At 37.1% G+C, this 25,927-nt stretch overlaps 2 protein-coding genes across 8 annotated transcripts in view; one reads left to right on the plus strand and one right to left on the minus strand.

The window, feature by feature from the left end:
* The first annotated feature begins 999 nt into the window (after window positions 1–999).
* The window catches only part of LOC124501504 (pyridine nucleotide-disulfide oxidoreductase domain-containing protein 1), a 33,183-nt gene continuing 8,255 nt past the window's right edge, over window positions 1,000–25,927 (plus strand). The window contains exons 1-6 of the mRNA XM_047065735.1: window positions 1,000–1,133; window positions 4,960–5,040; window positions 10,407–10,526; window positions 12,931–13,059; window positions 21,056–21,129; window positions 23,980–24,140. Of these exons, the coding sequence (XP_046921691.1) occupies window positions 1,050–1,133; window positions 4,960–5,040; window positions 10,407–10,526; window positions 12,931–13,059; window positions 21,056–21,129; window positions 23,980–24,140 (649 nt within the window). The 5' untranslated portion in view covers window positions 1,000–1,049. The remainder of the gene's footprint in view (window positions 1,134–4,959; window positions 5,041–10,406; window positions 10,527–12,930; window positions 13,060–21,055; window positions 21,130–23,979; window positions 24,141–25,927) is intronic.
* The window catches only part of LOC124501493 (cationic amino acid transporter 3-like), a 214,991-nt gene continuing 199,857 nt past the window's right edge, over window positions 10,794–25,927 (minus strand). For 6 of the 7 annotated variants that reach the window (XR_006959771.1, XR_006959773.1, XR_006959769.1 and 3 more), the window contains exon 3: window positions 24,018–24,101. The gene's annotated coding sequence lies outside the window, so the exon portion shown is untranslated. Of the gene's footprint in view, window positions 11,205–24,017; window positions 24,102–25,927 lie in introns of those variants that run through there. The other variant, XR_006959767.1, reaches the window with a different exon arrangement.

Consider the following 25,927-nt stretch of genomic DNA (forward strand, 5'->3'; position numbering starts at 1 on the left):
ATATATATAATTACATGGTAGGGTTTTCTATTTATCCAGAATGGTTATTTACAGAGTTTAAAGAATTAAAGGCGGGGGGGGGGTTGCAATTACCAGTTTTAGAGTCAGCCACTTAGAGATATTGTACCTTCTTAATATTATAGTACAACACTAAGGAAACATGTTATATGAGACAGTAAAGGCAATAGTAAATAGCAAAATAATGAAAATAGTGAATACTATAATACAAATATAAAAAATATTTTTAAAAAACTTAGTCATTTCTCAAAACGAATACAACAAAAAAGGTATTAGCAATAAAATTACCTTGGGGATATTAAATTCCTTCACACATGCTATTTACTGGACACTTGGGAGGAATGTTCATTTATCTTGACAAAATGGTGAGCAACTCTCTATACCACTGAAAATTTTAGCTGAGGTCAAAATTGCAAATGGAAATAACTTCTCAGAACAATTCAGTAGTATTGCTTTGCTTTAATATATCATGAAGAATGTGCTTTCAAAATATCAAATCTTGGTTTGCCAGGCAGAAGGTAGGGAAGGATTATATTACTTATGATATATGAGTTTAAAATTGACTCAATGTCAAATTCCTCGAAGAACCAATAGTGAAAACTTCAGGGCAGTTTATTTATTCTGAGTGCCCGGTCCTGTGAGAACTCTGGTCTGTGTTTAGACAATTTGCCAAGCTTCTCTTGGCGACTCATCTTTTTACTTTAATTTTGTTAGATTTTTTCTTTTTTAAATTTATTATTATTATTATTATTTTGGTCTTCTCTTTATCATATCTATGTGTCAAAATTCTATTCAGGTGTGCTGACAGTAAAACGAAACCCTGTCATCAAAGACACGTCTTTCTACCGCGGAAACGAGGCTCTAAGCGGATACGCGAGGACACTAAGTGTGAACTGCTGGGCACCCGTAGCTCAGAGTCTCAGGATCAGGCCCCGGCACCGGAAGTGGCCTCCCAGCTTGACTTCCGCTCCCAGGGTAAGAACCGTTGCGGCTCGCCCACCGGTTGCCAGAAAACCGCTAGGAGTCAGATCATGGAGGCAGCGCGCCCTCCGTCGACGGCGGGAAAGTTTGTGGTGGTTGGCGGTGGCATCGCGGGTGTCACCTGTGCTGAGCAGGTAGGCTGACGCGTCGACAGTTCCGCCTCTTCCCTGACCCCGCGGCGGTGGCACTCAAGGCACCCTCTCGCCCCCTTGTCCTTCCAGATCCCGCTTTAGCCGCTTCTTTCCCCCCGCCCCAGCACTCTTTGTTTTCAAATGTTAGAGACTGCGTGGCGGCCCCTCTACGAAGTTCTTGGTACCTCGCAAGCTTCGCCTTAGGCCTAGGGAAGAGGAGTGGGGAGCAAGTTGTTGGCAGGTGGGACCCCAAAGCTGACTGAACCAGACTGTGGTGCTAGTTATGCCAGAGCAGACAAGAGGGCTTAAACTGGTAAATAGTTGGTCAGAAAATTCAGCCTCCATTGCTCATTAGCTGATTGAATTCAGCTTTCAGGTAGATGCCAGGTCCTTAGTTCCTCGTAAATAATTGAAAAACCCTTACGTAGTTTCCTATACTTTGAACCCCCAAGATAGAAGAGATTTCATCTGTAGTAATGTTTTGTAAAACAACCAACAAGGGATTAAAAGCAGCTGGGGAATGCTTTTCTAATTATAGTGAATAATCAGAACACACACACACACACACTCCAAAAAGAATTGTTTTGTTGATATAAAGTAAATGTAAGCAATCATTGAAGTCACAGAAGTAGTGCAGGAAATCCAAGAATTGTTTTCAAACTTCTAATCTTTAGGTGTGTATTTTCCATGTTTTCACCAAGTGAAACACCTGTTATCCAGGTACGGTACTAAGGGCTGAGTAATCACAAACAGAGCATGGTACCTCCTTTCTAGGTTGTTTGCCAACCTAAGGGTGTCTGGCGAGTTGACAGGGCATGAATTAGGGGGTGGTGTCCTTTTGTCTCAGTATAGAAAATGAGTAAAAGTTGACCAGCTTGACCAGTAACCAGTTTGACCAGCTGGTTAAAATGAGACTGGAAGGCCAACTGGAAGGTGAATTTAGTGGTGTAAAGAAATTTTGAAGCCAGGTATAGCAATGAAAACAAAGTGGGGAAATAACAATATATAAAGAGAAGAAAGATGGAAAGAATGGTAATATCATCAGATATTATAGAAAGTTCAAGTAAGGTGATATTTTAAAAAATTTAGTGAATTTTAAGGGTCTGGAGGTGAATTCAAGATGCTCCTTTTTTCTTTACTGAAGTATTGACATCAGGTGTACATCATAGTGATTGGCTATTTCTTTACATTATGAAATGATCATCTCAATAGGCATAGTTACCCCTTGTCACTACACAAAGTTATTACGGTGTTGACTATATTCCCTATGCTGTACATTACATCCCTATGACTTACTTATTTTATAACTGGAAATTTGTTCTTCTTAATCTCTTTAACCTATTTTTCCCTCTTCCCCCCAGCCCCAATCCCTTTCCACTCCATTAATAGTTTGTTTCCTGTATCTATGAGTCTGTTTTGTTTGCATTGTTTTTTCGTTTTCCACAAATACGTGAAATCATATAATATTTGTCTTTCTTTGACTTACTTCACCTAAGATAATACCTGCTGGGTCCATTCATGTTGTCAAAAATGGCAAAATTTCATTTATAGCTGAATAGTATTTCATGGAATATATTTATACCACCTCTTTATCCATTCATCAGTAGACACTTAGGTTGCTTCCATATCTTAGCTATTGTAAATAATGCTGTAGTGAACATAGGAATGCATGTATCTCTTTGAGCTGTGTTTTGGTTCTCTTCCCATACATACCTAGAAGTAGAATTGCTGGATCATATGGTAGTTCTATTGTTAATTTTTTGAGGAACCTCCATACTGTTTTCCATGGTGGCTGCACCAATTTACATTCCGAAAAACAGTGTACAATGGTTCCCTTTTCCCCACATCCTCACCAACACTTGTTATTTCTTGTCTTTTTCATAATAGCCTATCTGACAGGGGTGAGGTGACATTTCATTGCAGTTTTGATTTGCATGAGTGATACTGAACATGTTTTGTTGTATCTAATGGCCATCTGTCTTCTTTGGAAAAATGTCTATCCAAGTTTTGCCCATTTACAAATTTTTTTTAATAGTAAGTTGTGTAAGTTTTTAATATATTTTGGATATTAACCCCTATTGGATGTATGATTTGTAAGTCTCCTCTCCCATTCAGTAGGTTATCTTTCTGTCTTGTTGATGGTTTCCTTCTCTTTCCAAAAGCTTTTTAGTTTGACGTAATTTCTTTTGTTTGTTTTAGCTTTGTTTAACCTTGCCTGAGGAAAATGGCTCAAAAAATATTGCTAAGTTTGGTGTTCAAGAGCTTACTGCTTATGTTTTCTTCTAGGAGTTTTATGGTTTCGAGTCTTATATTCAAGTCTTTAATCCATTTTGACTTTATTTTTGTATGAAACAGTGGTCATGTTTCATTCTTTGGCATGTAAGCTGTCCCATTTTCCCAACATCATTTATGAAGAAACTCCCCCCACTCCCGCTGTATATTCTTGCCCCCTTTGTCATAGATTAATTGACCATCTATGTGTGGATTTATATCTGGGCTCTGTGTTCCATACCATTAATCTTTGTGTCTGTTTTTGTGCCAGTACCATACTGTTTTGATTACTACAGCCTTGTAGTGTGGTTTGAAATCAGGAAGCATAATACTTCCAGCCTTGTTCTTCTTTCTCCTTTGGCTGTTTGGGGTCTTTTGCAGTTTCATCCAAATTCTAGGATTCTTTGTTCCAGTTCTGTGAAAAATGCCATTGCTATTTTGGTGGGCATTGCATTGAATCTGTAGATTGCTTTGGGTAGTATGGACATTTTAACAATATTAAGTCTTCCAATCCATGAGCGTGATCTTTCCATTTATTTACGTCTTACTCAATTTCTTTCATCGGTGGCTTATAGTTTTCAGAGTACAGGTCTTTCACTTCTTTGGTTTAATTTATTCCTAGGTATTTTATTCTTTTTGATGTGGTTATAAATAAGATTGTTTTCTTAATTTCTCTCTCAGATAGATTGTTACTAGTATACAGAAACTTGACATACGTTTTCTGTATGTCAATTTTGTATCCTGTAGTTTTACTGGATTCATTTTTTCATTCTAATATTATTTTTGGTTATTTATTTATTTTTGTTTGTTTTTTTGATTGAACATGCTCAGTTTTAACAGTATAGTAGGGAAAGAAATAGAAATTGATGGAGAAATAGAATTGGTTGAGGAACCAGAGTATGATTTAAGAAAATTCTTTCAAGAAGTTTAAAGTGAAAGAGAGGTTGTAGCCAGAGGAGAATGATGGAAAAAAATAGCAAGTTAAGCCTCTAAATACTGTTGAAGCTACTACTAAAATGGTTTTGTTTTTCCAGAGTATACACTGGTTGGGCATTTGGAAGAGGCAGAATAGGAGTACCAAAACACTTGGGAAAAGTCAGGCTAAGATTCTGAATATTTATGAGTAAGGATTTACTGTAATTTCATGCCACTGAAGGGAAATGAAAATACTATTTTAAAAGAAAAAAGTTGGTTTAACTGTTAATTAGGAAGATATTATTTTTCTCATTCTCTGAAGGACAACTTTACATTGGTATGCAAGATAGTAAGGGATAATATCATTTTTCTTATTCAGGAGGTTTTTGTTAGTGTTTATCATAAAGGTGTTATACATTTTATCAGTATCAGAGTTGAACGTTAGTCACTACTACCCCATAAATAGGAAGAAGACACAGAATAATGGAGACCTTTGGATGAGGAAAAGTGACTTTTTAGTTTTCTAGGTTAATAATAACATTATTAAAATTGCATTATCCCTATCTCACCCCCATGTCACATATGTTAATACCTAAAGTTACTTATGAAATTTTTTCTCCCAATTTTTTTTTCTTTAAATAAGTTGGCTATTCACTTTCCATCAGAAGATATTCTCCTGGTAACAGCTTCTCCTGTTATTAAAGCAGTTACAAATTTCAAGCAGGTAAGAATCCTTTATATAACTTTCTTAGTCATATATATTTTTGTAATTTCAGTAACTTGCCCAGCAGTTAGTGTAATTATAGTTTTTAAATGTTTAAAATGATAAATGTTCTTTTGATGGTCATTTTAAAACCAAAGCCCAAAGTTTAGAATTATATTAAATACCAGGGCACCTGGGTGGCTCAGTTGGTTAAGGGTCTGACTCTGAATTTTGGCTCAGGTCATGATCTCACAGTTGGTGAGTTCGAGCCCCAAATTGGGTTTGCACTGGCAGGGTGGAGCCTGCTTATGTTTCTCTCTCTCCCTCTCTCTCTGCCCCTCTCCTGCTCTTGCTCTCCAAATAAATAAATAAATAAATAAATAAATGTATTATATTAAATACCAAAAGCACCCAACTGATGTTGAATTCCTAGTCTTGTTTTTCCTATCTTTTCCTCCCACTCAGAGTTACTTTTCAGAAATTTTTAAATAAAGTTCTTTTGAGGAAAAATGCTTTGCAAATGTAAATATGAATACCAATACATATATGTAATTATTATAAGTAGTTGTGTGTGTATAAATTGTGTGTTTGCATATCAGAAGAGTACTTCTCAGCTAAGTTTACACTTGTAGGTAATTAATGTTTCAGATGTGTAATAAGCATCTCAGAACACTTTGTAGTTCCATGAATTTATATTACACACATTATAGCATTACATTAGGAGTCTAAGATCATTTGGGTCTTAGTGTTATAGAAAAGTGATCTATAAACATTTTTGATCCGATACCTCACCTGTTAAAAAGTTTTGGCTGATCTTGTAATATACGTATATTTATATATTTATAAATTATGTATATACTATAGTGCTCTAATTATGAATGTTATAATGGCTATGCAAAAAAATTAAGTAAATCATACTTTACTGAAGTATTTCTTCTCATAATTCAGTGAAGAATACTACTATAGTCTTCAATACAAGTTTTCTTTTAGATCCTGATAATAAAATAAAACTTTCTCATGTTGTAAACCCCTAAGACCAAGGGTAATTTAGTGTGATATGTTTTTCCTTTATAACCTTCTTAGAGATATGTAAGATATCTTACTACTGAGGTATGGCCAAAGGACTTAAGGGATTGGGAGAACTAGAGAACAAATTGTGGCTATTAATCTCTAATGGGAAAAAAAAAATCAATTATAGGCTAGGAGCACATACATAAGAGAAAGATGTTTGGCTGTGTCTTATAAGTGTTTTTCTGGAAGACTTAATTCAGTGTGACTATTCCAGAGTTATAAGACTTGACTTAAATTTTTGCTGATTTTGTAAATTTTGTATAATAGAAGAAAAACAGTTTTGGATTCTAGGCCTACCTGTTATTTACTGGCTGTGTAGCCTTGGCAAATCTCTGTATCTAAGTTGTTTCACTTCTAATATTAGGATAGTATCTTCCTTGTTTACTTGAAGGAGGTTGGGAGTTTATACTAATATATGTGAAAATGAATTGGAATAACATTATGCAAATGTCAGTTATTCTTAATATTCAGAAGTAGGAAATTGCATCCTTTTTATCATTTATTGAACATCTATATTATGTATGAGCCAGTGTGCTAAGCACCCAGAAGACAGATTGAAAGTATAGAACATACACCAAAAAGTCACTAATGGTCATCTCTGAAGTTGGGGAATGGCAGTCGTGGTGGGGTAGTGTGAGATTTAGGGAAGAGTAAAAGGGACACTTTATTTTATATTAGGTATTGTTTGTTTAATGTTAAAGAAAATGTTTTCATGGCATGTGTAATTTCTAAAGGAGAAAAAAGATTAATAATAACATGTTATTTATGGAGTACTTGCTATGTACCAAACACTCTTCTAAATGTTTTAAATACATTAACTTATTTAATCCTTAAAGTAATCCTATGAAGTGGGTTCTTATATTATCCCCACTTACAGATGAGGTAAATGAGTCAGTGAGGCTGGGTAAATCTCCAAGGTGTGTATAGATAGGTTTTAAATTCAGGTTGGCTCTGTAACCCTCATGGTTAATGAGTAGCACTTTCTCAGAATGGTAACAAATCTGCAAGACAAAGTTATCATTATAATGTGGTAATTATCCTTATAGTGGCAAAAAAAAAATTGCGGTTGTATTGCAATATATACGTATTTATTTTTATAAATATATTGTGAATGAGTGTCAGAGCCTGCCTTTGAGATCAAGAAAGGCTTTACATAGGAGAGTGGATTGAAACTGAGACTGAAAGAATAAGTAGGTATTGACATGTTTGCAAGAGGTTGAATGGAAGCAGGCATGTGCCAAGGTGATGAAAGTATATGATTATATAATATGTTGTAACGGGTATCAGTTCAGTTCTGCTGGAATGTAAATTCAGTGCTGAACCAATAGTCAGAGGGCAGACCATGGTGGGCTTGTATGCTATGATGTGGAATTGTATTTTATCCAAAACTTAGATGATGCCAAACTTTTGGAGCATTTTCAGCAGGTGAGAACACTGAATTGGAGATATAACAGGTTGGTATTCATCATTGTCTCAGTACCAGCTCAGCCATAGGCATTGGCTGCAATTTCCCAGGGAGAAGAGCCCAATAATAGTGTTCTATGGAACACCGACATTTAAAGGAAGATCAGAGAGAAAGGAAGTCCTGAAAATGAGCACCCTATTAATCTTAGAGAGGAAAACTATGAGAGAAGAAGAGTTTGTTTTCCTGAAGCCAAAGATGGCAAAAGTTTAATTAAGAGGAGTGGTCAGTGGTGTCAGATCCAAGGATAGCAGGTAAGATAATGACTCAAAAGTGCCTATATCTAGTAAATTATTGGTGACTTTGAGACAGTTTACACTATTTTCAGAAATTAGTGGGGGGTAACTCTAAAATGACAGTAACGATAAACTTTTCTCTTTTGAAATTTAGCTGCAAAAGGAGAAAAGATAGGGTGGCAGCAAATAGAGAACGTGAAGACTAGCATTAAGTTGAGTTTTATTCTTTTTTTTTTTTTTCCTTTTACTGTTGATTTATTCTTAGAGCGAGCGAGCACATGAGCAGGGGAGGGGCAGAGAGAGGGAGACACAGAATCTGAAGCAGGCTCCAGGCTCTGACCTGTCAGCACAGAGCTCGACGTGGGGCTCGAACTCATGAACCACAAGATCATGACCTGCGCCAAAGTCACTTGCTTAACCAACTGAGCCACCCAGGTGCCCCGAGTTTTATTCTTTTAAGGTGGAAGACACTTTAGTGTGTTTACCTATTGAGATTTAGAAACCAGTAGGAAAGGCTGAAGATGAAGGAAAGCAAGGAGTACATAATAAGGAAGGAGTCCTGAGGAGGTGAGAGATGATGGCATATAGAGCACAGATTACTGGATTCGCCTTGAAAAGGTAGAAATGGGTCATGGAAGGTGGACTGTAGTACGGAAATGTATAGATGGTGGGAAAGAAGTCATAAGAGTTCTTAGTAGTCTCTTTGAGCCAAGAAGTAAAGTGATTTGCTGGGAGTGCTGAGGATGGAATGTGTTTGGGAAGCATTAGAATGGTGAACGTTTAGAAAAATCACCAAGGGTTGGAAGATGTTACTTCGATGTTACTCTTGTCACTACATTGACACATAAACACTGATGGTTTAAAAAAGCCTTGGTGGCTAAACTAGTGGTCTTGTATTCTTCACTTCCAGGCACTCAGTGAAATAAATTAAAGCCAGTAAACAATGTTAATTTTATTAAATCCTGACTCTTCAGTGCACGTCTTTTTAATGTTCTGTGTGATGAGATGGGATGTATGCATAAAGCACTGTTCCACATATGGGGCTAGGAGGGAAAAGCAGTTGTGCAGTTGCTGAGTTGCAAGAGGAATTAATTACCCTTTTTGTGGAATACCAATTTTACTTGAAAGAACAACTGACAAACTAATTTCATATTTGGAAAATGAGTGAAAACAAGTGACAGTATTTGTTGCCAGGATAACAAAATTAGAGCTTTTAGGCCAATATAAGAATTTTGGAAAACTCCTATTCTTCACTGTGAGGCTCACGGTACTTAAAGACTTTTCTGATGAGATTGTTGGTGACAATAATGAATGTGGTTTTTGATACTGTATTGAGTTGAAATTAACATGTGGAAGATCTCCATAACTTTGTGAACCACTATTGTCCAGATGACAAATGTGATGTTACACGATCCAAAGTGCAGGATGGACCAATAGATTTCACAGTAGTAGGGTATGAAAAATTCTTTGATAACGGTTTCAAATTCTACACTGCAACTAATCTTTAAGAAACCACACTTGTTGAGTTTTAGTATAACATCAAAGAAGAATATACAATTCTCTAAAAAGGCTGCACATCTCTGTCAGCCTGAACTGTCTTCATAAATTTTAACCAAATTAACATACTGCAGTAGTTTGAATGCAGATGCAGAGTATGGAAGCAGTTTGAATGCAAAAGCAGATCTATTAAGACCGGATATTAAAGACATTTGTAAAAATGCAAAACTGCCATTCTTCTCACTTAATTTGTTTTGGAAAAAAAAGTTACTCTTATTAAAAGGACATTATATCTGTTTAACATGTATTGGATCTGTTCTTAAGTGAATTAAGAAATGTTTTAAATTTTTCAGTTTTCATTTCTAGTAGTTGCAAATATCACTGAGTTTAACTTACACAGACTAAAGTTCTTTGGAGTCCTCAGTCCACTGTAAGAATATAAAGGGAGAGTCTTGAGACTGAAACGTTTGAGAACTGGTAGGGCCATGTAGTAGGTCTTACAAGTAGTACTGAAGGGGTAGCTGAGGTCAAATACTAGTCTGCAAGGTGTGGTCCTTCCACTGCATACTGGGTATAGGACTGGAGAAAGCAGGTTGTTCAATCTGGGGTTGTGAGTTTTCAGGGTAATTAATGGTTAAAGACAAGAGAGCAAGGAAGTATAAGTGGGCAAAACACGAAATGATCTACAATGGAGTCTTGGCTGCATAGGAAGAAAAGTGAATCCAAGAGGATGCTGATGGTTTTGGACAACAGGAAAGAGTCCAAAGACTAGATCACAATAAAGTTAGTAAGTAGAGAAAACTATAAGGATACAGAAACAGACAAGCTGTGCAATTAAAATATGCAGAAGTAAGTAGAGTTAGCCCTCATTTTCCAGGCTAGGAAACTAAGGTGCAGTTACTTGGCTGACTTGCCCCAGTGGTAGGATTGTCATTTGAGTTCAAGTCTTAAAATGCGAGTTAGCCCTTTTTTCACTGTATACAGTACAGTTGGCCGACGTTCTTGTTTTATGAACATTAAGTAGTATATAAAAAGAAATGAAAATATTTTCATTATTTAAAATTCTTAAAAGGAAATATTTTTTTGAAAATTTACATTTTCACCTTTTTGATTTAATACAGGTTTCTAAAGTGTTGGAGGAATTTGATGTTGAAGAGCAACCGAATACCATGTTAGAAAATCGCTTTCCCAACATTAAGGTTATAGAATCCGGAGTAAAGCAACTGAAGAGTAAAGAACATGTAAGAAGTTTTGTTTTTTTTTTTTTTTAATTTTGTTAAATGTTTATTTTTGAGAGAGAGAGGCAGAGCACAAGCAGGGGAGGGGCGGAGAGAGTTTGGGTGAATTAAGAGTTCTTAATTAAGGACATTGTAGGAAAACGAGGTTGTTTGTTCAGAAACCCAAAGAAAAGCAGCACGTGGAAGAATAACATCGTCAGAGGTACTGTGGTGGAGATAAAGAGAGGAGATTGGCAGACTAGGGCAAACAAATAGGACTGTGAAGAGCTGTTTACATCATGCCAAGATGATTTATTTTACAGTCAGTGGAGAAATAAAGTGGAGGCAGGGATGGTGATATATTCTTTTAGGAAGACAGATCTGATACCAATGTTGAGGATGAAATGGGGTGGAGTGAGTGATAGTGTCCAGCAACCAAACCAGAAGGTGGTTGCAATAGTCCAAACTGATAGAAGGCCTGAACGAAGACAAGAACTGTGTATTTGGAAAGAATGGCGCAGATATGAGTGAGATTTCTCCTGTAAACTTAGCAGGACTCAGTAACCCATTGGATGTGGGAATGAATAAGGCAGTCGAAGGAAACGTGTTGTCAGATGATTAACAATATCCTCAGGTGAGCTTTAGGCAAGATGAGAAGTAGGGTTTCTAGTTGTTTCTCTACAGCAGCTCTGATTTTTCACCCTTATGGAGAAAACACATACATAATACATTGAAACACAAATAATTTGACAGTAAAAAAATAAGAAAAAGGACTAAATTTTATGAGAAAAAAAATAAAAAATCTGAATCCCAAAACTGGAATAAATTTCTAACATTTACAGTAGTACATATCCTATATAACATCCATGTCCGTTAATTTGTAAATTGAGGTGGGCTCAAATGTAGACTAATAAATTGTGAGGGAATTTATATTAGGGCATTTGAATAAATCCGAATGCCACCCATTACCATTTGAAGTGTCCTGTATGAGCTCATGTCTGTATTCTCTTATTTGTCCTTTATATTCTTTGATGAATTAGAGATTGTGTGTTTTATCTTCATGTCTACTTCCAAAAATTTAGCAGTAACCAATGAAAGGAGTTTTTGTGTTTGTTTTTACAGCATAAAATGTAAATTATTTTTTAAATTTGGTCAGTGTTTGTTAATTACTGTTTGTCAGATAAAATTCCCACCACATTACATTATCTTCAGAAAGAACTGCATAGAATTTCTGTATGCATTATACTGTGTTGAATTATCAGTTTTATGTATTTGTTATGCAGCTGAAGAGTTACAGTGGGTAACAAATGGCTCAGTGGGTATCAAGTGCTATCTTATGATTTGCTATGTTTTATAAGTCAAACACGTGTCACAGTGTTAATCTCTAAACCATTCCAACAAAGTCTTGTGTTATAGTCACATGTGTGTGTATATATACATACACATACATATATGCTTATTAAAAGCTCCTACTTATGTGCAGATTTCCATTTGATTTTAAAGAATAAAAACAATGGATCACAAATACGTATTTTTAGACTCAATAATATTATTAAAAATTAATATAAGACTTTAAAAGCTAGTACATGTTAGGATTTAAGGTTAATATGTTTTTCACTTAATATGAAAATATCCCCAGAGAACATTTGTTTGTGGTTAGGTGATTATTATTTGTACTTAAGAAGAATGCATGCACGTGCAAACTGGGGAGGTAGAGTAGGGGAGAGAGAGATTGAGACATTGAGATTCTTAGAATCTATGCTCAGCACAGAACCTGACACGGGGCTTGATCCCATGACACAGGAATCATGAATGACCCTGAGCCAAAATCAAGAGCCAGGTACTTAACAGACTGAGCCACCCAAGCTTCCCAAACACTTTTAATATTTCTAGATTAAGAAGACATAATGTAACCTTTTTTACTGCACTGTACTCCTCTGTACCCATAACAAATATTAAGGTGTGATGCCATTAGAATTATTAGATCTTCCTACAGTAACTTCCATTGAGATCAGAAATATTAAGGCCTACCTCAGGTATAATATGATCAGAATGCTTGATTTAAAAATTTCTGAATGTTTAGTTTTTAACCTGAGGTCAACATACCTCCCTGAATATAATAAGATTCCCTAAGTTTTAGGCAAAATCTGGTGTGAATGTATGTTTTTTTTCCAGGGAAGAAAGACTGTTTTGCCCTAGATTCTCAAAATGGTTCATGGCCCTAAAATGATGGTGAATCACTGGGTTGGAGAATGCATTCTCATGTTTACTCTGATTTGCAATTGCTGTGACAACATATTGAGTGCCACCAAGAGGCAACCTTAATGTATTTTTTTGCTTTTGTCTTACTGAATTTTGTATTTAAAATGAAACTGTACCCATGTATAAATATGTTTCTCCTCTCCCCTTCCTTGCCCTGTTTTTACAGTGCATTTTAACAGGGGATGGCAGTCAGCATGTATATAAGAAACTCTGTCTGTGTGCTGGAGCTAAGCCAAAGTTGATATGTGAAGGAAATCCTTATGTATTAGGAATCCGTGATACAGACAGTGCTCAGGTAACATTCTGAGATGGGGCCATGGGAAAGGAACATGAATATTTCATAGACTTCCTTTATTTGAATCAAAGTATTCCACTTACAGTGTTAATTCTTAAATTACAGAAGAGGTTTGTTTTGTGATCCATAAATCAGAAAATAGTTATAATGTTTTATTATTGCCAATTTCAGTTTGGTTGTAGCTGATAATTTTTCCTGTTTTTAGTCCCATGCTGATGTTCTGTGTTCTTTCCATTGTGCACTATCCCAGATATAATGACTAAGCTGAAGGTTATAACTTAACTTATACACACATTCATTACTGTATTTTGATTGGGAATAGTGATTTGTAGCCTAAATAATGTAGCAATCTTTTTCCACAAAGGTAAGGCATATCCCAAACTTACTGTACTCCTTAGCAAAGAAATTAATATTCAGATCTTTGTGGTCCAGAATCATGACAGAATCCCAGAACTAAAAAATTCATTTGGTTTATTGTTCTGCTCAAGAACCATAGTAAACTATCCCAATAAGGTGAAAACTGTGTGGAACCTTCTACAACTTCTTCTGATAATTTATTTCAGGGCTTCAGGGTTTATTGACCCTTCTTGCAAAGAAGCTCTTCCTGGTTTCCAGTCATAATACTTTGTCTTACCTGTAGCTTATTGTTGTAGTTCTGTCCCTAAGGTGATAATTTTATGTATACTAATAATATTTTATATTCTTGAAATTGATGTTTTCTTTCAATCTTTCTTAATTTAAAACTTTTTTAAAGCTTATTATTTTGAGAGAGAGAGAGAGTGTGTGTGTGAGCAGATGAGTGGCAGGGAGAGAAGGAAAGAAAATCCCAAGTAGGCTCTGTGCTGTCAGTGCAGAGCCCAACATGGGGCTCGATCCTACAAACCATGAGCATAGCTGTGTTCCAGCAAGGCTGCCTACATACATGAATTCACTGACTGCTTATGATAATACTGTGTGACAGTATTACTCCCAATTTACAAATAGCAAACTCTAATAGATTAATTATTTGCCTATACTTAAATGGCTGTTATCAGAAGTACAATATAAACTTACGCCATTCATCTCCACATCCAGTGCTTTTAACAGATCTTTCTTATTTACTGTCCTCAGAGAAAGGCTGACTGAAATTAACTTAATGTTTTTTTTTTTTTCTGGTAGAATTTTAAGCCAGTCAGTTTCAGTGATTATTTATTGAATATTACAGTAAGTTTTTGGGTGAATTTAATAGAAATGGTAACTTGACATGGTAGAAAGAGGAAATTTAGCTATTGAGATGTCATCCTGATCCAGTGGGACTATTGTGTACTTTCTTTTTTTTTTTTTATATATATATGAAGTTTATTGACAAATTGGTTTCCATACAACACCCGGTGCTCATCCCAAAAGGTGCCCTCCTCAATACCCATCACCCACCCTCCCCTCCCTCCCACCCCCCATCAACCCTCAGTTTGTTCTCAGTTTTTAACAGTCTCTTATGCTTTGGCTCTCTCCCACTCTAACGTCCTTTTTTTTTTTTTTTTTTTTCCTTCCCCTCCCCCATGGGTTCCTGTTAAGTTTCTCAGGATCCACATAAGAGTGAAACCATATGGTATCTGTCTTTCTCTGTATGGCTTATTTCACTTAGCATCACACTCTCCAGTTCCATCCACGTTGCTACAAAAGGCCATATTTCATTTTTTCTCATTGCCACGTAGTATTCCATTGTGTATATAAACCACAATTTCTTTATCCATTCATCAGTTGATGGACATTTAGGCTCTTTCCATAATTTGGCTATTGTTGAGAGTGCTGCTATGAACATTGGGGTACAAGTGCCCCTATGCATCAGTACTCCTGTATCCCTTGGGTAAATTCCTAGCAGTGCTATTGCTGGGTCATAGGGTAGGTCTATTTTTAATTTTCTGAGGAACCTCCACACTGCTTTCCAGAGCGGCTGCACCAATTTGCATTCCCACCAACAGTGCAAGAGGGTTCCCGTTTCTTCACATCCTCTCCAGCATCTATAGTCTCCTGATTTGTTCATTTTGGCCACTCTGACTGGCGTGAGGTGATACCTGAGTGTGGTTTTGATTTGTATTTCCCTGATAAGGAGCGACGCTGAACATCTTTTCATGTGCCTGTTGGCCATCTGGATGTCTTCTTTAGAGAAGTGTCTATTCATGTTTTCTGCCCATTTCTTCACTGGGTTATTTGTTTTTCGGGTGTGGAGTTTGGTGAGCTCTTTATAGATTTTAGATACTAGCCCTTTGTCCGATATGTCATTTGCAAATATCTTTTCCCATTCCGTTGGTTGCCTTTTAGTTTTGTTGGTTGTTTCCTTTGCTGTGCAGAAGCTTTTTATCTTCATAAGGTCCCAGTAATTCACTTTTGCTTTTAATTCCCTTGCCTTTGGGGATGTGTCGAGGAAGAGATTGCTACGGCTGAGGTCAGAGAGGTCTTTTCCTGCTTTCTCCTCTAAGGTTTTGATGGTTTCCTGTCTCACATTTAGGTCCTTTATCCATTTTGAGTTTATTTTTGTAAATGGTGTGAGAAAGTGGTCTAGTTTCAACCTTCTGCATGTTGCTGTCCAGTTCTCCCAGCACCATTTGTTAAAGAGGCTGTCTTTTTTCCATTGGATGTTCTTTCCTGCTTTGTCAAAGATGAGTTGGCCATACGTTTGTGGGTCTAGTTCTGGGGTTTCTATTCTATTCCATTGGTCTGTGTGTCTGTTTTTGTGCCAATACCATGCTGTCTTGATGATGACAGCTTTGTAGTAGAGGCTAAAGTCTGGGATTGTGATGCCTCCTGCTTTGGTCTTCTTCTTCAAAATTCCTTTGGCTATTCGGGGCCTTTTGTGGTTCCATATGAATTTTAGGATTGCTTGTTCTAGTTTCGAGAAGAATGCTGGTGCAATTTTGATTGGGATTGCATTCAATGTGTAGATAGCTTTGGGTAGTATTGACATTTTGACAATATTTATTTTTCCAATCCATGAGCAGGGAATGTCTTTCCATTTCTTTAAATCTTCTTCAATTACTTTCATAAGTTTTCTATAGTTTTCAGCATACAGATCCTTTACATCTTTGGTTAGATTTATTCCTAGGTATTTTATGCTTTTTGGTGCAATTGTGAATGGGATCAGTTTCTTTATTTGTCTTTCTGTTGCTTCGTTGTTAGTGTATAAGAATGCAACTGATTTCTGTACATTGATTTTGTATCCTGCAACTTTGCTGAATTCATGTATCAGTTCTAGCAGACTTTTGGTGGAGTCTATCGGATTTTCCATGTATAATATCATGTCATCTGCAAAAAGCGAAAGCTTGACTTCATCTTTGCCAATTTTGATGCCTTTGATTTCCTTTTGTTGTCTGATTGCTGATGCTAGAACTTCCAGCACTATGTTAAACAACAGCGGTGAGAGTGGGCATCCCTGTCGTGTTCCTGATCTCAGGGAAAAAGCTCTCAGTTTTTCCCCGTTGAGGATGATGTTAGCTGTGGGCTTTTCATAAATGGCTTTTATGATGTTTAAGTATGTTCCTTCTATCCCGACTTTCTCAAGGGTTTTTATTACGAAAGGGTGCTGGATTTTGTCAAAGGCCTTTTCTGCATCGATTGACAGGATCATATGGTTCTTCTCTTTTTTTTTGTTAATGTGATGTATCACGTTGATTGATTTGCGAATGTTGAACCAGCCCTGCATCCCAGGAATGAATCCCACTTGATCATGGTGAATAATTCTTTTTATATGCTGTTGAATTCGATTTGCTAGTATCTTATTGAGAATTTTTGCATCCATATTCATCAGGGATATTGGCCTGTCGTTCTCTTTTTTTCCTGGGTCTCTGTCTGGTTTAGGAATCAAAGTAATACTGGCTTCATAGAATGAGTCTGGAAGTTTTCCTTCCCTTTCTATTTCTTGGAATAGCTTGAGAAGGATAGGTATTATCTCTGCTTTAAACGTCTGGTAGAACTCCCCTGGGAAGCCATCTGGTCCTGGACTCTTATTTGTTGGGAGATTTTTGATAACCGATTCAATTTCTTCGCTGGTTATGGGTCTGTTCAAGCTTTCTATTTCCTCCTGATTGAGTTTTGGAAGAGTGTGGGTGTTCAGGAATTTGTCCATTTCTTCCAGGTTGTCCAATTTGTTGGCATATAATTTTTCATAGTATTCCCTGATAATTGTTTGTATCTCTGAGGGATTGGTTGTAATAATTCCATTTTCATTCATGATTTTATCTATTTAGGTCATCTCCCTTTTCTTTTTGAGAAGCCTGGCTAGCGGTTTGTCAATTTTGTTTATTTTTTCAAAAAACCAACTCTTGGTTTCGTTGATCTGCTCTACAGTTTTTTTAGATTCTATATTGTTTATTTCTGCTCTGATCTTTATTATTTCTCTTCTTCTGCTGGGTTTAGGCTGCCTTTGCTGTTCTGCTTCTAGTTCCTTTAGGTGTGCTGTTAGATTTTGTATTTGGGATTTTTCTTGTTTCTTGAGATAGGCCTGGATTGCAATGTATTTTCCTCTCAGGACTGCCTTCGCTGCATCCCAAAGCGTTTGGATTGTTGTATTTTCATTTTCGTTTGTTTCCATATATTTTTTGATTTCTTCTCTAATTGCCTGGTTGACCCACTCATTCGTTAGTAGGGTGTTCTTTAACCTCCATGCTTTTGGAGGTTTTCCAGACTTTTTCCTGTGGTTGATTTCAAGCTTCATAGCATTGTGGTCTGAAAGTATGCATGGTATAATTTCAATTCTTGTAAACTTATGAAGGGCTGTTTTGTGACCCAGTATATGATCTATCTTGGAGAATGTTCCATGTGCACTCGAGAAGAAAGTATATTCTGTTGCTTTGGGATGCAGAGTTCTAAATATATCTATATATCTATATATCTATATATCTAAATATATCTGTATATATCTATATATCTATATATCTATATATCTAAATATATCTGTCTGACCACATTCTTATCAATAAGGTTGCTTCTGTTTATGAGTAATTGTTTTATATATTTGGGGGCTCCGGTATTCGGCGCATAGACATTTATAATTGTTAGCTCTTCCTGATGGATAGACCCTGTAACTATTATATAATGTCCTTCTTCATCTCTTGTTACAGCCTTTAATTTAAAGTCTAGTTTGTCTGATGTAAGTATGGCTACTCCAGCTTTCTTCTGGCTTCCAGTAGCATGATAAATAGTTCTCCATCCCCTCACTCTGAATCTAAAGGTGTCCTCAGGTCTAAAATGAGTCTCTTGTAGACAGCAAATAGATGGGTCTTGTTTTTTTATCCATTCTGATACCCTATGTCTTTTGGTTGGCGCATTTAATCCATTTACATTCAGTGTTGTTATAGAAAGATACGGGTTTAGAGTCATTGTGATGTCTGTATGTTTTATGCTTGTAGTGATGTCTCTGGTACTTTGTCTCACAGGGTCCCCCTTAGGATCTCTTGTAGGGCTGGTTTAGTGGTGACAAATTCCTTCAGTTTTTGTTTGTTTGGGAAGACCTTTATCTCTCCTTCTATTCTAAATGACAGACTTGCTGGATAAAGGATTCTCGGCTGCATATTTTTGCTGTCTAGCACCCTGAAAATCTCGTGCCAATTCTTTCTGGCCTGCCAAGTTTCAAAAGAGAGATCAGTCACGAGTCTTATAGGTCTCCCTTTATATGTGAGGGCACGTTTACCCCTTGCTGCTTTCAGAATTTTCTCTTTATCCTTGTATTTTGCCAGTTTCACTATGATATGTCGTGCAGAAGATCGATTCAAGTTACGTCTGAAGGGAGTTCTCTGTGCCTCTTGGATTTCAATGCCTTTTTCCTTCCCCATTTCAGGGAAGTTCTCAGCTATTATTTCTTCAAGTACCCCTTCAGCACCTTTCCCTCTCTCTTCCTCCTCTGGGATATCAATTATGCGTATATTATTTCTTTTTAGTGTATCACTTAGTTCTCTAATTTTCCCCTCATACTCCTGGATTTTTTTATCTCTCTTTTTCTCAGCTTCCTCTTTTTCCATAACTTTATCTTCTAGTTCACCTATTCTCTCCTCTGCCTCTTCCATCCGAGCCGTGGTGGTTTGCATTTTGTTTTCCATTTCCTTTAAAGCGTTTTTCAGCTCCTCGTGACTGTTCCTTAGTCCCCTGATGTCTGTAGCAAGAGATTCTCTGCTGTCCTGTATGCTGTTTTCCAGCCCAGCGATTAATTTTATGACTATTATTCTAAATTCACTTTCTGTTATATTATTTAAATCCTTTTTGATCAGCTCATTAGCTGTTGTTATTTCCTGGAGATTCTTCTGAGGGGAATTCTTCCGCTTGGTCATTTTGGATAGTCCCTGGTGTGGTGAGGGCCTGCAGGGCACTTCCCCTGTGCTGTGGTGTATAACTGGAGTTGGTGGGCGGGGCCGCAGTCCGACCTGATGTCTGCCCCCAGCCCACCGCTGGGGCCACAGTCAGACTGGTGTGTGCCTTCTCTTCCCCTCTCCTAGGGGCGGGATTCACTGTGGGGTGGCGTGGCCCGTCTGGGCTACTTGCACACTGCCAGGCTTGTGATGCTGGGGATCTGGTGTATTAGCTGGGGTGGGAAGGCAAGGTGCACGGCGGCAGGGGGGGCAGGCTTAGCTCGCTTCTCCTTAGGTGATCCACTTCAGGAGGGGCCCTGTGGCAGCCGGAGGGAGTCAGATCCGCTGCCGGAGGTTTGGCTCCGCAGAAGCACAAAGTTGGGTGTTCGCGCGGAGGGAGCAATTTCCCTGGCCGGAACAGGTTCCCTTTGGGATTTTGGCTGGGGGATGGGCGGGGGAGATGGCGCTGGCGAGCGCCTTTGTTCCCCGCCAAACTGAGCTCTGTCGTCCGGGGGCTCCGCAGCTCACCCTCCCTTTGTCCTCCAGCCTTCCCGCTTTCCGAGCAGAGCTGTTAACTTATGACCTCCCAGACGCTAAGTCGCGCTTGCTGTGGGAACACAGTCTGTCAGGCCCCTCCGCTTTTGTAAGCCGGACTCGGGGGCTCTGCTTGGCTGGCGAGCCGCCCCTCCGCCCCGGCTCCCTCCCGCCAGTCCGTGGAGCGCGCACCGCCTCGCCGCCCTTCGTACCCTCTTCCGTGGGCCTCTCGTCTGCACATGGGTCTGGTGACTCTGTTCTGCTAATCCTCTGGCGGTTTTCTGGGTTATTTAGACAGGTGTAGGTGGAATCTAAGTGATCAGCAGGACGCGCGGTGAGCCCAGCGTCCTCCTACGCCGCCATCTTCCCAGAATCCTCCTATTGTGTACTTTCAAAAGTGCCATAAAAATGACCATGGCTTCCCTAAGCTCATTGTGATAATTTTTTTTAGGGGGCAGAAGAGGGGGGTAGAGCCATCAATTAATTGTCTTATGATAAGAAAGTAGCATTTTTTTTTTTAATTTAGACATTATCGTGCCTGCTCTTAACAGCTTTATTTACATTATCCTAATGCTTACAGAGACGTAATGAAATACAGTCACTTCTTGTTTCCATTTATATTGAAGAAGCTGAGGCACAGAAGGGTTAAGCAACTTGGCCAAGTTACTAACTGGGGGAAGTTAGTAACTCCAGGGACTCTTAACCACCAAGCTGTTGTGCTTCTCATTCCTGTAAGTTTCAGTGTTGAGTGAGTCCAGGGAAGTGCCAACTGACAGACTAGAAGAAAAGGAATAACCCTGTATGTATACAGATCAGTGTCATGTTAGTAAGTTGGTTTGATCAAGTAGTTAGGAATGTGATGAACTAGAGCTAGTGCCTCTTGCTGCAATTCTGAAGTACTCTAGATGTAATGACGTAAAAAGTCAAATCCTAAGAGGCATTGCTATAAAGGCAGTTTGTGTGACAGATAGAGGAAAACATTTGTAATATTGGGAGGGTGTGTCCTGGCAGAGTGTGAAAGTGAGATTTTTGTTCCTTTGTAAATCAGGTAAAATTCGTACAATTTTAAGAACATTATCAGTGAAGCCTTTCTTCAAGTATTGCCCACTATTACAAAACACTATCTCATTTTCTTTTTAATATAGGAATTTCAGAAACAGCTTACTAAAGCCAAAAGAATAATGATCATAGGGAATGGTGGCATTGCACTTGAACTAGTGTAAGTATGTATTTTTAAATATCATTTAAATACTACTCTATGACTCATAATTGTTGGCAGATTAGAAAACATCCTGTTCTGAAATTCAAAGATAAATAGAACTGTTTTTCATAGATTTTCAAGTAGAAAAAAATCCATTTTATATTTTTAGCTTCATGGAATTTATAGTTGTAGAAATGTCATTGTAAAACATGAGTTTAGGGAAGGTTTTAGGTCGCAAGGGGTCACAGGTGACTGGACAGATGTGATCCATACATGTGTTTGGTAGGCATGTACTATATTGAAAAACAATTTAAATGTGCACGCCTTTAGAGATTTCTAGTCACAGTATCTACCCGTTTTATTGTTTACACTCATCCTGCTTCATTCATTTATAATGCTACCTGTTGGGCCCATGAAACCCACGGTGTGTTTGACTCCCTATTTCAAGATGTGGTAATCCCAGCTCTTGTTTTTTTGGAAGTTGAAAAATGTGAACCCATCAATTTATGTGAAATACTATCTTAAAATGATATTTCAAGTTTAAAGAACACTGAGGAATAAATATCCTGCTATGGTCTACAGAGCATTCATTTTCTTTATGATTTTATCTTCCATTGGATGGCTGAGATGGAATAGTCTGGACATTTTTAGGGCAGAAAGTTGAGTCCAACTACAAAGAGGACAAATTTGAATCAAAGTAATGAATTTGCCAAAGCCTTGTCCATTCCTATTCGCAGACTAGGTTTTTGCTCTTCTTTTTGACAGGATAGTGATTCCCAGTGGAAGCTTCTAAGAGTTCCTAGATTGCCTGAGTACTAGAGATGGCAATCATTCTTGTAATTATGAAATTTATGGCACTGTATAGGGAACAGAGAAAAAACTGGAGATTCAAAATCAAACAGGTCTAAGAAGGAGGCACATGACAAATTTTCTCCATCAGCTATCACCAAAAGTGTAACTGAATACTGTTATTATTTACACTGGAAAATTTTCTTGCATTCAGAAATGCTCAGTCTTAAAACATGTAATCCTATTCCTCATTTTCTTGACATTGGAGATATAAGACTATATAATCGGACAAAGCTTATAATTTTATATTGAATAAACTCTGATAGTTTAAGAAAGGCTGCATATAATGCGATTGTCTCAGCTTAGGTCCACTGAATGATCAGGTGTTTATCATCTCATGGTGAAAAATGCCATATACAAACCCTTTTTGCTCTTTAATAGCCCTTGTGTTACCTTGAGGCTAATGCTGATTTTCTTCAGTGTACTTTTATTTCAATTACTACCTCTGTTTTCTTCTTTACTAGTGTAGGTTAATCTTTTCTTTTCAGACATTTTTTTAATGATTTCAAAAAACCATAATACTTCACTGTTTATTTTTTAAAAGTGGTTTTAAAAATGAAAGTATTTCTACTATATATGTGATACTACCTCCATGGTAATGTATCTCGCTGAGGGCATGGTTCATAGTCTAAGGGCATCTTGTGAGGTAGGACGTGTATAGATGTTACTCGCGGTTACTTATAATTGTGGGTGGCCTAGTCAAGCATTAGTATTTTAAACTATATTGATAACTGTGTTATACTATTATATTACTTTAAAATTTTAAAAAAATGGTAGAGGACTTTCTTAATAAAAACTAAGGAAAGTGTTTCATAATAACTATGTGTCTATATGTAAATTAAAATATGAAATTTATTACGGAATGTGTATTCTACTTTCTGCTCATCAGCAATCCTATGTGATCTGAGCAACATAGAATATTCACCAAATAATCTGAAATTTAGTAACTAAATATTTTTTTCTGCGGTAAGGGAGCAATTGTCACAAAGCATGTCAGGTGACCTGAAATCAGATGTACTAAACCTTTTTTTCTATCATTTATTTATTGATCAGTTTGAATCATTTATTTATTGAGAAGTTAATGTGTTACATTATAGCAGTCTGTGAAATAAACATGGCAGTACTTTGTACCACAAGTAAATGTTAAAAGTTCTTAACACATAATACTCTTATTACCTCTATAGGTTCTGATAAAGTCCTAGTATAATTAGGATGACCATATATCCTGTTTATCGTGGATGGTCTCAGTTCATCAATTGTACCAAAACAAGTAACAATAGCAGAAAAATATAATGGACTTCAGGGACTTAGTGAAATGAATACTAAGCAAACCACATTCTCTGTGACTAAACGTAGAGATAAAACAGCAGATCCCCAGGAGCTCCGGCTGTCTCATTAGTGGTGATGGCCTGTACACACCATGGCCATTCTGCTCTTTCTTGATTTTTCTGTGAACCGGATCTTTCTTCGGCTGAATGGCTTAGAAATTATTGAGGTGAAGGGAAGGGATTGCAGGGTAATGGTTCCTTTATAACAAAGTTAAAATTGTAGTTAATAACTCTGATTCTCTCCTTTGAGTACACAAAATATTTGTTACCAAAGAGTATGCTATTGTCAATACTGTAACCATATACCATGGATCCATTCATCCATTATTGATTACACTATAACCACATCAACAAAGCACTGCTCACTCCTGGGAACCGTGGGGAACATTCGTATAGTAACTGTTGGAGAAATTGAACCCTTAGAAGTAATGCTCATTGTAATGAAATTTTATTTGATACTCAGTTACACATGCTTGTCATTTTTATGTTCTTTCAAATAAACTGGATAAATTTATTGTTTATTCTACTTTAGCTCTTATTATCCTGAAAGAGTATTACATTCTTCCTTATTTCTGTTTGCCTTAAAACACTTTCTTTTACCTTTGGAGAAAATTGTTATTTACAAAAAAAAAAGAAAAAAGATTCCTACTCAGACTTCTTAAATTGCTCTGAGTAACTTTATTCCTTTTAGGTATGAAATTGAAGGCTGTGAAGTCATTTGGGCCATTAAAGACAAAGCCATTGGGAATACTTTCTTCGATGCAGGTGCAGCTGAATTCTTGACTTCAAAGCTCATTGCTGAAAAACCAGAGGCTAAAATTGCACATAAAAGAACCAGATATACAACTGAAGGTAAGTATAGCATCTATTCATTAATTCACAGATGAAACTGTCTCTTAGCTGTATAGAAAAAGGCTATAAGAACATGGAGTAAAAATACTACAGTTGAGAGACAGATACATAGATAATATTTATTTCCTGTCTCCATACACAACATTTAGACTTTCAAGGATTTTTTTTTTCAAAGTTTATTTTGAGAGGGAGAGAGCACGGATGGGGCAGGGGCAGAGAGAAATAGGGAAGGAGAGAGAGAGAAAGGGAATCCCAAACAGGCTCTGGCGGTGAGTGCAGAGCCCAGTGCGGGACTCAAGCCCACAAACCCTGAGATTATGACCTGAGACAGAACCAAAAGTTGGATGCCTAACCAACTGAGCCATCTAGGAGCTCCTATCCAGGACTTTTTTTTTTTAATGAAAACTGTGTATAATTAAGACTGGAAATTTAAAGTGAATTAAATAAACCAGCCCATCTGCATCTTTGCAAACAGGTGATACAACTGGACAGCACCTTAGGTAATTTTACAAAAAAAAAAAAAAAAATGCAATGAGTTAAAAAGGAAATACAAACCTAGATTTTTATTTAAGAGGCTTTTTAAAATTTTTAACTTTTGGCTTATAAAATTCAAAAAATTCTGTAAGTGTTGAGGGTGCTAAAAGTTGACAAAATATTTAAAAACTGTTGGCTAATTGTTTAATTGAATTATAACTCACATATATTAGTTTCAGATGTACAGTAGTGATTCAGTATTTTTATACATTATGACGTGATCACCTCTGTAGGTTTAGTTACCGTTTGTCACTGTACCAAGTTATTACAGTATTGACTATATTTCCTATGGTGTACTTTATATCCCCATGACTTATAACTGGAAGTTCATACTTCTTAATCCTGTTCACCTGTTTATCCTGTGCACCAGTTCCCTCCCCTGTGGCAACCACCAGTTTATTCTCTATATCTGAGTCTGCTTCTGCTGTGTTTTGAGTTTTTTTTTTTTTATTATTTTTCTAGTTTAACTTGCCTGCATTTATTGTAAAATTTTTATTGAAGTATAATTAACATACAGTGTTCTATTTTCAGGTGTACAGTAAAATGATTCAACAATTCTATACATTACTCTGCTCATCATGATAAGTACACTCTTAATCCCCCTTGTTCCACACACACATCCCTTCACCCACCTCCCCTCTGGCAACCCCCCGTTCTTAGTTTTTGAGTGGGTTTTTTTGAGTCTCCTTTTTCTTTGTTTCCTAAATTCTACGTATGAGTGAAATCATACGGTACTTGTCCTTCTCTGAGTTATTTCACTTAGCAGAATATCCTCTAGGTCCATCCATGTTGCAGATGGTAAGATCTCATTCTTTTTCCTGGTGGCATAATATTCCATTGTGTATATGTGTGTGTACACATACACATGCACACCACATCTTCTTTATCCATAAGTCTGTCAGTGGACACTTGAGTTGATTCCTTATCTTGCTTGTAAATTATGCAAGTTCACATAGGGGAACATACATCTTTTTGAATTAGTGTTTTCATTTCCTTTGTGTAAATTCCCAGTAGTGGAGTTACCAGATCATGTGGTAATTCTGATAATTTTTTGAGGAACCTCCATACTGTTTTTCATAGTGGCTGTACCAATTTGGATTCCCACCAACCGTGCACGAGGTATCTTGTTTCTCTACATCCTTGCCAACACTTGTAATTTCTTGCTTTTTGATTCTAGCCATTCTGGCAGGTGTAAGGTGGTCTATCTCATTGTAGTTTTGATTTGTACTTCTCTGACTAGTGATTTTGAACAC

Source organism: Lynx rufus, unplaced genomic scaffold (genome assembly GCF_022079265.1).
Source record: "Lynx rufus isolate CCGP_SWC_20201006 ecotype Redwood Valley unplaced genomic scaffold, mLynRuf1.p SCAF_7, whole genome shotgun sequence".
NCBI lineage: Eukaryota > Metazoa > Chordata > Mammalia > Carnivora > Felidae > Lynx > Lynx rufus.